Consider the following 15,352-nt stretch of genomic DNA (forward strand, 5'->3'; position numbering starts at 1 on the left):
ATACGTGCATGTATGTATGTAGTTATAATTGAATCTAATTATATGTAATTACATTTGTATGCATGTATATGTAAAAACTTCACTATGAAACTGTATGTCCAGGGTACCATAATTCAATTTCTGTGCACCAATAATATGTTTTAAAAGGTTTTTTTTAATCTGGAATCACAAACACAAAATTCAGTTAGAAATTTACAGTGCATAGCAGAAATAGGATCATCTTGAAAATAAGCCAAACTGTGTTTGTTTTTAAATGATGAATTACTGTAAATAGAAAAAATATGGAGTATCTGAGTCTCATTTTGGTTATAGTGTGCTGGGTTGTACATGTCACAAGAAATAATTGTTTATATGTCTATGACTGAAATTTTGAAATTGTATTATGCTGTTCTTTCCATGCTTCAAACTCTCTAGAATAATATTTTTCTTTTTGCTTTTTTTCCAGCACTTGCTACTAGCAATAAAGTTTATAATGGCATTTGTAATTCCGGATAAACCAAGAGATATCCAGATAAAACTAGCCAAATTGGAATTTGAATCTCTAGAGGCTCTCAAACAACAGGTAAGAGCAACTGTCATGTGGAACATTGAAAAGCGTGAGTGGCCTGAAGGAAGGATAAACTAGGAAGACTCTGCTTTTTTTTCAGATGGATGAATACATAGATCCAGGGGTTCTGAAATTCCTGTTTACATTGTATTTATAGAATGATAGAATGGTTTGGGTTGGAAGGGACCTTAAAGTTCATCTAGCTCTCACCCCCCTGCAGAGACACCTCCCACTAGACCAGGTTGTTCAAAGCTCCATCCAACCTGGCCTTGAACACCTCCAGGGAGGGGGCATCCACATCTTCCCTGGGAAAGCTGAGCCAGTGTCTCACTGGAAGATAGCGATTAGCAAGCTTAAACTGTTCCACCTCTATCCCACAGGCTGTACTGGCAGACCTGGGGTGACTGAATGGGGTGTGGAACAGTCACTGGTAGTACAGTGTACAGCACAGAGTATTAAATAAATGGAAAACATTGCTGGTTTACTTCTACACATTGGATTGTGAACTGCTGCAGTTCAGATACTGCTTTATTTTCTGTTAATCTGTCACTGCTTAAGAAGTGGAGCAAAGAGCTCGAAGTTTTAATAGATTCATCTATCCTTTAACCCACCGATGTATGTGAACCAATGCTAGGAAAATGGTCTTCCAATTCCTGGTTTGGCTAGTAATGTAGCAGCTTGTAATGACTGTTGTCCTTGTGTGTGCAGACACGCTTTGTTTATATTGTCACTTTTAAAGGACATGGAGCTCTATGAAACCTCCTTTCATCCCCTGGAGGTGATGGATTTCTTTAATTACGATTTCTTGGATTTCACTAGGATTTCTTTCATTGCTGAAATACCATCACAAATAAGCATTTAACTTGGCTGTAATATAAACAGAAATTGTGACCAGGCTGAACATATTTGAAATACTTGTGTTGAGAACTAAGCATGTATGAGAGGATGGTACTGTTGCCTTATTTTACTGTCCATATAATATTGTAATTTTATTACAGAAATAAGTTACATTTTACAATATACTTAGCAAGCATTCTGAAGCAATTTGGAAAAGTGAGGAACCAGATTTTTCTACTGAAGATTTCTGTTTTAAGAAATTATTCTGTAGAGAGAGCAGTCAAGATCACAGCAGGTGAAGCATTGTGTGGAATTAGCTTCAGCAGGATACAGAGCTGGTTTTGTAATGGCAGAGTTCTTCAGGAGTTTCTGACTGCACCATGCTAGATAGGATTTCTAAGCTTAATTATATAAAAGAAAAAAAAAACAAACAACAACTAGCATGAAGGGCTTTTTCAAATACATAGCCGACAAAACTAACACCAGAGGCAATATAGGCCCACTGCTGAATGAGGTGGGTGCCCTGGTGACAGAGGATTTAAAGAAGGCAGAGGTGCTATATGCCTTCTTTGCCTCTGTCTTTACTCCTGCAGGCGTTCCCCATGGGCCCCAGTTTCATATAGCCCCAGAAGAAGTCAAGATAAAGGAGGAGTTTGCTAAGGTAGATGAGGATTGGGTTAGGGATCAGTTGCGTAATCTGGACATCCATAAATCGATGGGTCTGGATGAAATGCATCCAAGGGTGCTGAGGGAGCTGGCGGAGGTCATTGCTAGGCCACTCTCCATCATCTTTGGTAAGTCATGGGTAACAGGAGAGGTGCCTGAGGACTGGAGGATAGCAAATGTCACACCAGTCTACAAGAAGGGCAAGAAGGAGGACCCGGGTAACTATAGACCGGTCAGCCTCACCTCCATCCCTGGAAAGGTGATGGAACAACTTGTTCTTGTCACTATCTCCAGGCATATCAAGGAGATGGGGGTCATCAAGAGCAGTCAGCATGGTTTTACCAAGGGTAAGTCATGTTTGACTAACCTCATAGCCTTCTATGAGGAAATTACTAGGTGGTTAGATGATGGTAGAGCGGTGGATGTGGTCTATCTTGATTTCAGTAAAGCATTTGACACTGTATCCCACAGCATCCTTGTAGATAAGTTGATCAAGTATGGGTTTGATGATCAGGCAGTGAGGTGGATCAAGAGCTGGTTGAAAGGAAGAAGTCAGAGAGTTGTAGTCAATGGGGCAGAATCTAGTTGGAGGCCTGTGACTAGTGGAGTCCCTCAGGGGTCGGTACTGGGACCGGTGTTGTTCAATATCTTCATCAATGACCTGGATGAGGGTACAGAATGTACCCTCAGCAAGTTTGCTGATGACACCAAGCTGGGAGGAGTGGCTGACACACCAGAAGGCTGTGCTGCCATTCAGAGAGACCTAGACAGGCTGGAGACTTGGGTGGGGAAAAACCTGATGAAGTTCAACAAGGGCAGGTGTAGAGTTTTGCATTTGGGGAAGAAAAACTCCATGTACCAGTACAGGTTGGGGGCTGACCTGCTGGAGAGCAGTGTAGGTGAAAGGGACCTGGGGGTCCTGGTGGACGGGAGGATGACCATGAGCCAGCAATGTGCCCTTGTGGCTAAGAAGGCCAATGGCATCCTGGGGTGCATTAGAAAGGGTGTGGTTAGTCGGTCAAGAGAGGTTCTCCTCCCCCTCTATTGTGCATTGGTGAGGCCGCATCTGGAGTATTGTGTCCAGTTCTGGGCCCCTCAGTTCAAGAAGGACAGGGAAGTGCTGGAAAGAGTCCAGCGCAGAGCCACAAAGATGATTAAGGGAGTGGAACATCTCCCTTATGAGGAAAGGCTGAGGGAGCTGGGTCTCTTTAGTTTGGAGAAAAGGAGACTGAGGGGTGACCTCATCCATGTCTACAAGTACATAAAGGGTGAGTGTGAAGAAGATGGAGTTAAGCTTTTTTCGGTGATGACCAGTGATAGGACAAGGAGTAATGGATACAAATTGGAGCATAGGAGGTTTAAGGTGAATATCAGAAAAAATTTTTTTACTGTGAGAGTGACAGAGCACTGGAACAGGCTGCCCAGAGAGGTTGTGGAGTCTTCTTCACTGGAGACATTCAAAACGCGCCTGGATGCCTTCCTGTGTGATGTACTCTAGGTGACCCTGCTCTGGCAGGGGGGTTGGACTAGATCATCTTTCGAGGTCCCTTCCAACCCCTAGGATTCTATGATTCTATGATTCTATGAAGCTGCAGAGACTGCTTCACCTGTTTATTGTTACCTCAGATATTTTTACACTGCAGCATGTGGTTTTACATGAACATATTCTTTGTGTGCTCCACATGCAGATGTGTAACCTCTATACTGTATTTTTTGTATAAAATGGGAGGTTATTTTTTTAAAAGATCTACCAGAGCTGCATGTGACAAAAATGATCTCTTAGTTTTGGACAAACTGAGCCTGTAAACAATACACTGCCTTTTCTAGTTAAAAACCCAGTTTTGTGTGATACTAGAGTATCACTATTGAGGTCAGCTCTGTCTTCTGTAATCAGCCATAACAAACAAAATCCACATTACAACTGAATCTAATGCCTGATAGTTTTGTTTTGCCTTTCCTCTGTGTTGATGTGAAGGTACAAGTATGGTCATGGATCTTCTGTGCTTTTTAGATAATATTAGAAGGAACAGGAGTGCATTTCTATTCTAGTTGTTAACTCTCTGTTTTCATTTCGTAGACAGGCAAAACTAGGTCATCCACTGGAACCTTAAGCTCAAGTAAATATAGTCACCTTTGATGATAGTGTGCAGTCTAGAATATGTATGGAGTCTATTTTAATATGAGTGTGCATGTCAGCAGTTAGGACTTCATCTCCTATCCTTGCATCTGTGCATTCCCTGCAATAATATATACCTGATTCAAAGTTCTTCAGGATTGTTTCATTAATTCAGTGGTGAAAAGTTAGTCTGAATTTCAGTAAGAACCAGAAGGCTGGTAGTTCTCACCTAATACTTTCAGGCTTCCTTCAGGATCCAGGAAGAATATTGGCTGGTTTTCAGGTGCCTTTGTAGGTACTTCAAACACAAGCGTCTACCATCACCTTTTAGTATTTCCTCTAGTTGGTATTGTGCTATGTATCCCATAGACGTGGAGTGATTTGACCTTAGTTTTTTTCAGTGAAAAATACCTGAATTTAGAAGTAATATATTGGCAGTGCAAAAACATAAACATTTCTAAGAAGTACATTTTCTAGTCCTTCCTCTAGTTACTGACAGTCATCATGGTAATCGATGCGGTATATCTTACTTTGAGCCAAAAACCAGCAACAAAATTCCCCAAAACTACTGTTTAAATAACAGGTATAAAACTCTGGGGCAAATGTGTTGTGGGATCACATGTGAAGGAGAAACTGGTTTATATACTTTTGTGCAAGTAAGTTTCACATTCTTCTGGTGCTATGGAGACATGCATGCCCTCGTGTTTTACCATGTGAGCCTTCAGAGTACTGCTATATTGGGATGTAGCTATTAGAAGGGTATTAACACTGTCAAACTGGAAATTTCTCAGATGCCAAAATGGATTATTAGGGTCTGTATATGGTGCATGGAGAGAAAATCATCAGTTGTATTGATTATGCTTGTGATCCTTAACTTCAGACAGTGTGAGCACCTTTACATTTTCATTAATGCTAAGCTAATTGCTTTTTAACCTGATGCAGTGGGACTGTAACTGTCCAGTGTTCAAATCCATTTGAAGACTGAATTAAGTGTCTATTTGAAAAGGATTTTAGGGAATACAGTGTCTCAGCTCCTAACAGAGATGAATGATTATCATTAGAGCTTGTTAAAACCCCCTATGTGGTGAAAAATGCCATAATTTAAAAAATAAATCCCTTTAGATTGGAATGACAGTCTTGTTGTAAAGTCCTCAAACTTTAAGACAGGTTTTTAGGAAGTTCTGAAATGTTTCTTTGAAACATTCTTTTACATAGTTTGTGCTAAGACTCTTGGAAGGGAACTGATTGTTGGTTTGTTAATAATTTGATCTATTTTGAAAATACTTTGTTATGATCACTCAAGGTATCATAACAAAGTTTGTTTACATAACTCAACACAAAATACTTCAACCTTTCTGTAACCAAACTGGGGAATGTGCTACATTTGTAAATTATCTTCAAATTTCCCTGATGTTCTTTAGTGTAAAGAATGGTAGAGGAGATTGGTTAGACTCTTATTTGGGGTGGGGGGAGGGGTGGAGGGGCAGAATAAAAATTAGTGTGAACTCCTTAATAGAGGCCTAAAGATAACATGGATCAGGATTTTTGAAAGAGGAACCATTCACACTGCCTCAAGTGTTGTCAGTTTCTCTGTCATCTGGAAGGAAGCCTGGATGCTGGGTAAATAGAAGAGGGTTCTCTCTGCTGCTAGGGTGATGGACCCTTTTCTGGAGAACATCATGATCCTTCTCAGGGAAGCAGCCAGGACCAATGCTGTAAAACTTGTGTGAGGACACTATCTAGCATTTTCAGACAGTGATGCTGAAAGCTACACAGATAAGCATTTTAGCTTCTGGACAGATCAAAGCTTAATGAATACACAAAAGGTTGGAGATGAGTCAGCAATCTATCCTTATGAAAGGTCTAAGTTCCAGAAACACAAGACAACCACAGATTAAACAGCATAACTTCCATTTCATGGACTAGATTACAGTCATGTTTTCAGGTATTATGAGATCTTCCCAGTATTACTTTATTTGAATTGAGGCAAACATCAAATTAATACCTTTTTCCTGCACTGAAATTTACCCAGGCAAAGCAAACGAGAAACAAATTTGGGGCAAATAATTACTAATGAAATTATTTTCTGAGCATGAAATACAGAGAGTAGTAACTCCAATATGATGGGTAACTGGTAGCCATTTCTCAAGGAAAAATAAAATTTTAAATGGAGGGAAATGGTGTTTCTTTTCACAAAGTGCAGCTACCTAGACAGCATCTGTATTAACTCTGAGAATAAAAGTTTAATGATGTAAAAATGCTTGTGTTTTTGATGACACTTTTGCATTAAAAAAAAGAGATAAATTATGTAAAGTGGATAAACATGTTTTTGCTTATAGCATCTCCTTCACTATCTCAGCAGAATAAACATAGCCCTGACAACAAAAGAGAAATAAACTTTAGTGCAGCAGTTGGCTTTTTCAGTGCAGCTACAGGGGAAAAAAACTGTCCTTAAACTGGAGCAGAAATGCAGATGTGGGGGATTTTTGTTCTGTGCGTCCCTTCCCTGTTCCCTCCCCACTCCCAGCCCTTACCTCCAAGGGAACCTGATCTATAAACATCCATCATTTCTGTGTTCTAATTTACTTCCTTAGTGTTCTGCCTTTTGGTGGCCAGTATCTTTTAACTGGAATGCCTTTTCATTCTGATAAGTGAAGCCTTTCAAGGCTTCCTCTGAAGAAGCATGTCCTTATGTTGGATATCTGGTGTCTGTCTGCAAATGTTCCACCAGAAAGACTAGCTATCACCAGATAGCTAACATGCTCTTGAGCAAAGGGCACAGCTAGCTGATTGACAGTTGTTATCCTTCCTCAACTGCCAGCAAGGAAAAGGGTCAAGCTCTTGGAACATCATCCATGAAATTATGCCTCCTTTATCCTCCCTGGTCCTTCCTGGTGTATTTTGTTTCAGAGTGTGATAAAGCAATCTAGTTGTTCAGCCTGGGCCAAATGGAGAAAGACTTTTTGCTCTTTCATGCAGCATCTCCCATGGTGGTTCTACCATCTACATTCAGTTGCTTACTGGAGGTGGTATAGTCTGAATATCCATAAAGAATTGCTTTGGAGTGAGATTTAGGTGTTTATAAACCAGTATTGCCCCTTCTTAATGATTTCCAGCAAAAGAAGTTTTTCAAAACAACAGTAGGTGTGACATTCACCAGGATTTCTCCAGCAGTGTCATCTATTTCCTGAAAACGGGTCTCGTGTGTCTCAGTACCCTTTCCAAGAAACACAAGAAATGCAGAATGCTGTAACTGATCTCTGCATCCTTTTCATTGTCTCACCATCCCTTTCAAAAATAAGCTAAGTAACGTACTGTCATGTTTTGAGGAAGCTTTTGGTCAACGACAGAAAGAGGCAGGTGTCTGTTTGCCTAGGGGCAGTCATATGGAAAGTTTAAACTCATTTCCCTCCTTCTACAGTTATTCTGGCTTATAAAAGTTGCTGTTCCTTACAGTAAAAACCTTCTTTGAGTCATTTCAGTGCTTTGACATTGCAGTGCACTGCACTGCAGCAGCTCTAATTGCAAAGCTTTCTGGTTTCTGATTGCAATGACTGGACCTTGCTATTTCCCCTAGGAGTAGTACCCACTAGCACTAATCACATCCTTTCCAGAAGGAATACGCTAAATTTGAATGCTCTGGCCCATCTGGCCCCTGTCCTATTAGAGTGAATAGCCTCTCTGAGGACAGCTTTCTGTAGCTGTATTCAGAGCAGAGATAATGCTAACTTGAGGGCCTTCTGCACTGGGTGACTTTTATGCTTGCTCTTTGCACCTCTTCAAGCTGTTGTTCTTGCAGAGATTTTCTATTTCCTAGCATGTCATGTTTCTCACAATATGACTGTGGATGTGATGAGCCAACATAGCTGCTTGAGCTGCCAGTGAACCTCAGAAATGACCCTTCTCTTTTGGGTAGGGGGAGGAAGAGTACAGGATCTCTTTTTATTAACCATCTAACACTGGGAGAGCATGAGTTGGAAGTTCTTAACATTCTGCTCATTTATCTTGCAAAATGGGAACTGAAGTCGGTTTTTGTGAGGCTGATACAAACTCAGTGGATTTCTGCCTCATTCAGTGCTATAATTACCAGAATTAGAGGGCTTAGAAAAGGACTACCTGTAGCTTCAGGATGTCCCTCAAAACACCACTGATAATAAAAGCAGAAGCTTGTTCTGTGCTCACTGGTAATGCTGAGGGCACACAAGGCATTGACTTGACTGATGTCAAGCAGGAGGAAATGCAAGTAGCTAAAATGAAAAGATTTCATTAAAATAATCAAAGATTTGCAAGCATCCTGTTGGAAAGACTGATAAAACTTGAATTCAAGCAATGAATTTAGGTTAAAAAGCATGAGATTAAATAAACCACTTGCTTTGTGTTTTGACAAAAAAATTAATCCTAAAAAATAGTATTGTTTCTGAAGAAAGTTTTTTCTAGCAAAACCTCATTTTTATTTATTTTTCTTTCAGCAAAAATGTGTGACTGTACTTTTTTTTTGGTAGGCTTTGCTGATTTGTGTAATCAGGCATAACTCACAGGTGATGTTAAAATAGAACCATTGCTAGTAATTGTTGCTTGCTTTTTTAAAAAGTCCAAACCTGATAATTCAACTTTGCAAATGTAGTTTTTCCCTAGTGAATAGTCAGAATGCCTTCAGACATGTCAATATAACATTTGCATGTGTTTAGTAGCAGTGGAGATATAATGGAAGGAAGATTCATTATGTTTTCATAATCTAGTGGTTTTAAATGTAGAAAAATTTGCACCCAGTCATAGGGGAGCAGATTGTGTTCAAACATGGTTTTGCCAGTGTATTTTAAACATTAATTCCTTTAATGCTGGACCTTTCTTGAGAATATGTTTCTGAAAATTACTTTCAATATAAAAGTGTTAGCAAAACCAAAATAAATGATGGTCCTATGAGAAAAAAAAATAAAATCACTAATTTGGGAAGGAGGTTTTTGTATCCCTGTAGATGACTTTTCAGCTGAAGGTGAGATGGTACCCAGTCTGCCTGGTTTGCAGAGAAGTTAAACTTCTAAATATGATACCCTTGAGAGCTAGCAGTGTAAATATAAGCTTTTAAATAGATCTGAGTATGATGTGATGGTAGCTGATACTTTTGCGTACTCGTAACAGGAACAGAAACAAACAGTGCACCAAGTTCCCAGCAGGTGTCGTTTTCTTTTCCGACAGTCTGTTCATTCTCTGTGACTATTGCCAAGGGTAAAATTGTCCATCAAGTTATGTTTCTGCAAAAGCTGAGTCTCTCTGGAGAGATAACCTGTTTTACCTTTCTCAAAACCTGACCTAGAGCCTGGTGGTGGAATAAACATCAAACAGTTCAGTCCTGTCTTTTTGCCTGACATTCCAGATCATTGACAAGATACGGTCTCAACAAGGAAACTTGGAGTAAGGGGATAGGATAAAAACTAGGTTAAAATTGTTCCTGCTGTAAGAATACTGCAGCTACCTCAGGCCTTCATAGTTTCAGAACCCAGAGGGGATCCCAATTATATATTAACTGGTTTGAATACAAGGGAAAAGGTTATTCCATTTCCTATACAAATGAGACTAAAATGCACAGTGAGATTTGATTTCGAGAACTCTGGTAACCAACTTTCAACAGGACATTCACCTCTCTGTAGTTACAGACTTCTAAATAATGGTTGCATCTGTTACTGAGACGGTGAAGGAATAGAGTGAGAGAAAAAATGAAATCTCTTTGTCTTGTTAAAATTCCTTCAAAACAAAAGAATCCCAAAAGATTACACTTGCCATGATTTGATAATGAAATTTCTTTATAGAGCTGAACAGGACTTGGTGATAAAAAGTAGTATTTGTTGCAAGCAGCTGTGGACTCCTACATGCTTAACACATTTTAAATATCCTTTTCCCTGTCCCACCTCAAAAGGTCCTAGTGAGAACAATAAGCCTTTAAAGGAAATGCTAGTTTAATTGAAATAACTAAATTTGACTCTGAAAAGCTTTCTCTGTTAGGAGGAAGATAGCAAATAGGATATATCTCAACTTCTCAGAGATTATGATTTCAGTCACATTTTAGATGCTTAAATATTACCTGATTCCTCTCCCTGCAAAGAAAATCCCTGTCACCCTGTCTACAGGGAGAGGTCTTCCTAAGACTTAGCTGGAGATCAAAAAGCCCACAGAATTCCTGAAAAAGATAAAAAAATTCCATGTCCATGTGTTGCTGGTGATAACACTTGCACCATAACTGAGTCTTTTGCACGTGCTATGCAGCCTAATCATGGTGATTCCAAGAACGAGTGGCCTATGCAGCCACTGGGGTTTTATTGGTTTTGAACTTGAAAAAAATCTCTGTGGCTACGGTGCTGCCTTGAAAACTCCTACTTTCTGCTGTACAAGAAATAGCACTCTTGTGTATATCCACTGCCAGTGAGGTGGGTAAGATACATGCCAAATAAGCAAGTTCTTGCTATAAATACGGGTTGATAATTTTTGTTCTGAAACAAGAGGCAGTTGCTTGTCTCAATAACATAAAAAGAAAAAATCAGTGGTTTAAATGTGTGAATTTTGTTTAAACTGCACAGTGGCAATGAATACTTTGTTATATATACAACTTAAGTAGCACGTGCTTCTTCTATGTTAGAGTGGTCCTTATGCAAATATTTTTCAAACTTTGATCATGAAGTGCTGTGGTTTCATGGACCATTGGTTCTTGCACTTTTAAGTATCTAGTTCTTTACCTTCGCTCGGCATCTGAAGAGTTGATATAGTTGAAAATGTATTGAGAGGGGTGATTTTTAAAATTCAAAAGAAAAATTAGCACTCGTTATGTTCCTTCTGTGTTATTTACCCTCTTTTTCAGTGTGTTGTTGAGCTGAACGTGTAAGTTAAAGAGGTGCAGTATTTTAATGGGTAGCCACAGCTTTCTTTATAATCACAGATATGTACAAATAAATTAGGCATAAACAGTGTCACCAGTGTAAACGTAGATACAGAACATTTTCATTTAATTCACAAGAGACAGCTAAATCCTTCAGTACAGTCAAGGACTGTGTTGCAAAGTAACAGAGGAGACATGCTCTACAGACATACTGATCTGTCCACCACTGAATTCACTCCCAGCACCCTCTTTCCTGTTACTTCCTGCTGCAAGTGTGGCTTGAGTTTCAATCCAGTAAGGGATCTTTTATTGCAGAGACCAGTCCCTTGACCATCACAGACTGGTCTCTCTCCTGCATGGCTTGGATCCCTCTCACAGAAGTAGTGACAGTTTGTGCAGTTAGTTCTCCAACTACTGGTCTGTGCTAGTAATGTCCATTAACATGACCTTTTTTTTTTTTTCTATGAACCCTTTCATTGTCAGTGTTAGCAAGGAATTATCTTAAAGCACTAACTTTCCTCTCCCTTGTCTTCTCATCTAGTTGTAGTTGAGGATGGGTGGAATTGTTGCTCTTTCTTCTCCAAAGCCAGCCAGAGAAAGACTGCATTGCAGGAGGTTTCAGGCTTAGGATGCCTCTGTCTCTTGAGGTGTTTCACTGGGGACACCTGCCTGGCAGGCCATGCAAGTCATTCACTTTTAGTCAAATTACTGTCCCCTGGGAGCCACTGAGGTCCCACAAACTGGACAGCATATGGCCTCATTTTGGTTTTGGCTTGAGGTTTTTGTGCCACTCATAATTTTCTAGAACAAATCATCAATTCTTTCATTTACATTCTTGTAATTTATGCATGTGGTTTGGCAGCTCAGTTTTGTCCACTTACTCTCTTTTGCTGCTTCTCAAAATTTATGATAATTCACAGGTTTGAATGTAGTAGAATTTGTGTTGAGGAAAGTCTTCCAAGTGAACAGATGGCTATGAAGCAGCTTGGTCTAACAAAGGTGGTTTTATTTGTTTTAACTCCAGTGCATTAGAAGGCTCCTGCAAACTCTTCATATGCTCATCTGTGTTAGCTGAAAAATAAGTGTGTCTAACATAGGTATTTCTGTTGTATCAGAATAGACACCACCCGCTTGTTCATATATAAGTAGTAAATGCGTGTTCTGTGTCATAGAATCATAGAATCATAGGGGTTGGAAGGGACCTCGAAAGATCATCTAGTCCAACCCCCCCTGCTAGAGCAGGGTCACCTAGAGCACATCACACAGGAAGGCGTCCAGGCGGGTCTTGAATGTCTCCAGTGAAGAAGACTCCACAACCTCTGTTGAGTCACTTGGCTAGAAGAAGGCAAGGGGAGTGTCCCTGTGTATGCGGCAATTGGGAATGGTCAGAAAGAAGTTATAACTTGCTATTTTCTTCATTTCAAGTGTATGCCCCACCAAAGTAACTTGTTATCTTCTTAAGAGGGGACTGGTAGCACTTGTACTCCCAAAGGAACTTGGTTTTTCTCTTTTTTTAATCTGATCTATGAGATTAGGGAATCAGAAAGGAGTTGTGGCGCCATACCAAGAATGCAGGAAATTAAGATGGAGAAGTCTGCAGAGATTAAGCTGTGACAGTGCACATTTAAGATGTGTGTGTGGGAAGAAGTCTGTATGGTACATGGGTACATTTGTAAGCATTTTGTCCCAGTATCAGCAGTTCTTTTTAATACATCTACAAAATTTTCTCTTGATTTATGTGACAGTCTGAACCAGCGGTTTGTAACCTTTGCTGCCATAATATAGGGGAGATTATTTAGATACGTGAGGTATGTAAGACTCCTTCTATTTAGCTTGTCAAGAAAAGAGTTGAGAGATGCCTTGTGATGTATGTATGTACTTAATTGTGCATGGAAGGATAGTGGGAAACTTTTTAACCTTCTTCATAAAAGCATAATGCGGCCCAGTGGCTGAAATTAGAGGTTACATAAAGGAGGCACAATTTTGTACCTGAAAATAGGTCAGTGTTAGTCCAGACTAGGAATGGAGTGTATCAGGGCCAAAACAAGTTTATCAAAGGTGGTATTCTGTCTCTACCAGCAGCCACAAACAAATGTCTAGGAAAGAGCAGAAAAGCATGGCAAATAGGTTTTGTGCTTCCTCTTAACACTCTCCTGCTTTCCAGTCATTTTGAGCTCTGACTTTTCTAAGCTGGATGTAGTTTTCTTGTATGTAGTAATCATCTGTGATTTTCTGTTCCATGGTAGTGTTCTGTCTCCCTTTGAACCATTTTTAGCTTTAAGGTCCACAGTGTCCTTTGGCAAGAAGTACTACAACTCATTCATTATTCTTGATGTTAAGAGCCTGAGTTGATTATTTGCAGGTGTCTTAATATATTCTAATCACATTTGGTGGAAAAATGCTTTAGCTTTTACATATGAGAGGAGGTATTTGGCTGAATCATCACAGAGGTCCTTTTGGTTTCTATAATCTGTGAATCTGAGTTTCTGTAATTTTATGGGCTTTATGGAAAATGTGATGGCCTGATTTGCTTTTATCTTGCTAATGACACTTGCTAACAACTCGAATCATGTGCTTCAGGGTTTTAGCTAACTCCTTTTTTCCTCTGTGTGTAGATGGCCAAATTTGAATTGTTTCAAAGAGTCCTTTTTCTTGGAGGCCAAATTAACGTTTTGCTAACACAATGAAAGCCAGACTGATTACCAAATTTGGGAAGACTCAAGTTGGCAAGGTTCATGTCTGGTCTTCCACTATGGTATGGTACATTAATCAATTTACCTAGTCAGTTCCATGCCATGACAGTGGGAATATTAGGCTCTGAGTGTTTTCCTAATCTGTTCTCATGCAAAATTGTTTAATCTGCCAAAAACTGAAAAGTCTGAGAACTGTCAGTTTAGTAGGTGTCGTTAGTTGAGATATTCAGGAGTTGTTGGTGGTTGATTTCATGGCTTGTTGTGTCTGAAGTATGCCAAGCAGTTATACTGCTACATAGCAAGTGATGTTGTTTAGTTTCTTAAATCAGCTAGGGTAGTTTCTGTCACTTGGGACTTGGACACTTAGAAGTCCATCTTCCAAAGTCTGTTAATTTTATCGAAGAAAAAAGCACTGCATTGGTGGGGAATAGGTTTATATTGCTTGATATATTTAGTTATTTTCATCCATGGCTCTTACATAAAATTGTTATGTATCTAAAATTTTAATTTAATTATAAATATAAATTCAAAGTAAATACTCCATTAGCAATTATCTATATTGTTTTTCTTGTCAGAGGCTTTTATGTGTAGAAGGGTCATGCATTTGTTTTCATGACAGGAGTGCTCAGAAATACTAAGAAGTTGAATCTTTCTGCTGCTTGAGATCTCCCATGTTTCAAGGGGGACACTTCACTTAAGGAGTTCTGGCCAGTACCTCCATAACGCACAGCCAGATTTCTGCAGCCTCTGCTTTCTGCCTAGCAGTTGAGTTACATTTTTCCTTCGTAACTACGTTATGCCTTTATTTTCTTTAAAGTATCTTTATAGTCACAACAGGCAGTTTTTTAAAAGTACAGCCGAATTATAGACATTTTCTTTCCCTGGAGTAGATGCATTTAAAAGTTACTGTCTTTCTACTCATGTATTGTGTGCATAATGTTTTCCAGTGAACATTAATCATACTGGATAGCTTTGAGGGCAAAACTGTTGCACTAAGATAAACATTTGAGAGTCTGCTGTAATGCCCAAAGCCTCTTAGCTTTTTTAGGTCAAATTATCTTGTATCCTCTGACTATGTTTCTAAAGCTAAATGCTGCTTTTTAAAGTCAAATTCTGTGTTGTATTTTTGTTGACAAGGTTAGAGACAAGGTCCCAGATTCAGTGGCAAGATACTTAAAATATTACCATGCTTTTTGTATTCTGCCAATGTAAATATAACAATACTGGTGCAAAAGGAGCATGTTCCATTACAACAGTGTGCTAGGAGTTAAAATTTTTGTTGACGAGAATATATGAGTTCAAGTAATTTACGCTTTCAGTTTTCTGAAGGACTTTATTTTACCAATACTCTTTTCTGCAAGCTATAAATAATAGAAAAATGGAACATGATATACCATGGAATTATCCGAGAAAAGACAAATAGAACTAATTGTCTTAAAAGCAAAATTCCTTAGGTTTTTTCATTGATATTAGCCAAGGGCTAATAACTCACCCCTTACAAATATGTAAGGGGTGAGTGTCAGGGAGATGGAGTTAGGCTCTTCTCAGTGATGACCAGTGATAGGACAAGGGGTAATGGGTGTAAATTGGAGCATAGGAGGTTCAAGGTGAATATCCGAAAAAAT

General features: G+C 39.2%; 1 protein-coding gene across 2 annotated transcripts in view; it reads left to right on the forward strand.

Annotated features, from left to right (window-relative positions):
- ANO10 (anoctamin 10) overlaps positions 1–15,352 on the forward strand; it is a 127,651-nt gene that overhangs the window by 81,024 nt on the left and 31,275 nt on the right. For both annotated transcript variants that reach the window (XM_051610593.1, XM_051610594.1), the window contains one exon: positions 446–562. In XM_051610593.1, the coding sequence (XP_051466553.1) occupies positions 446–562 (117 nt within the window). The remainder of the gene's footprint in view (positions 1–445; positions 563–15,352) is intronic.

This window comes from Apus apus, chromosome 2 (assembly GCF_020740795.1).
Source record: "Apus apus isolate bApuApu2 chromosome 2, bApuApu2.pri.cur, whole genome shotgun sequence".
Classification (NCBI taxonomy): Eukaryota; Metazoa; Chordata; class Aves; order Apodiformes; family Apodidae; genus Apus; species Apus apus.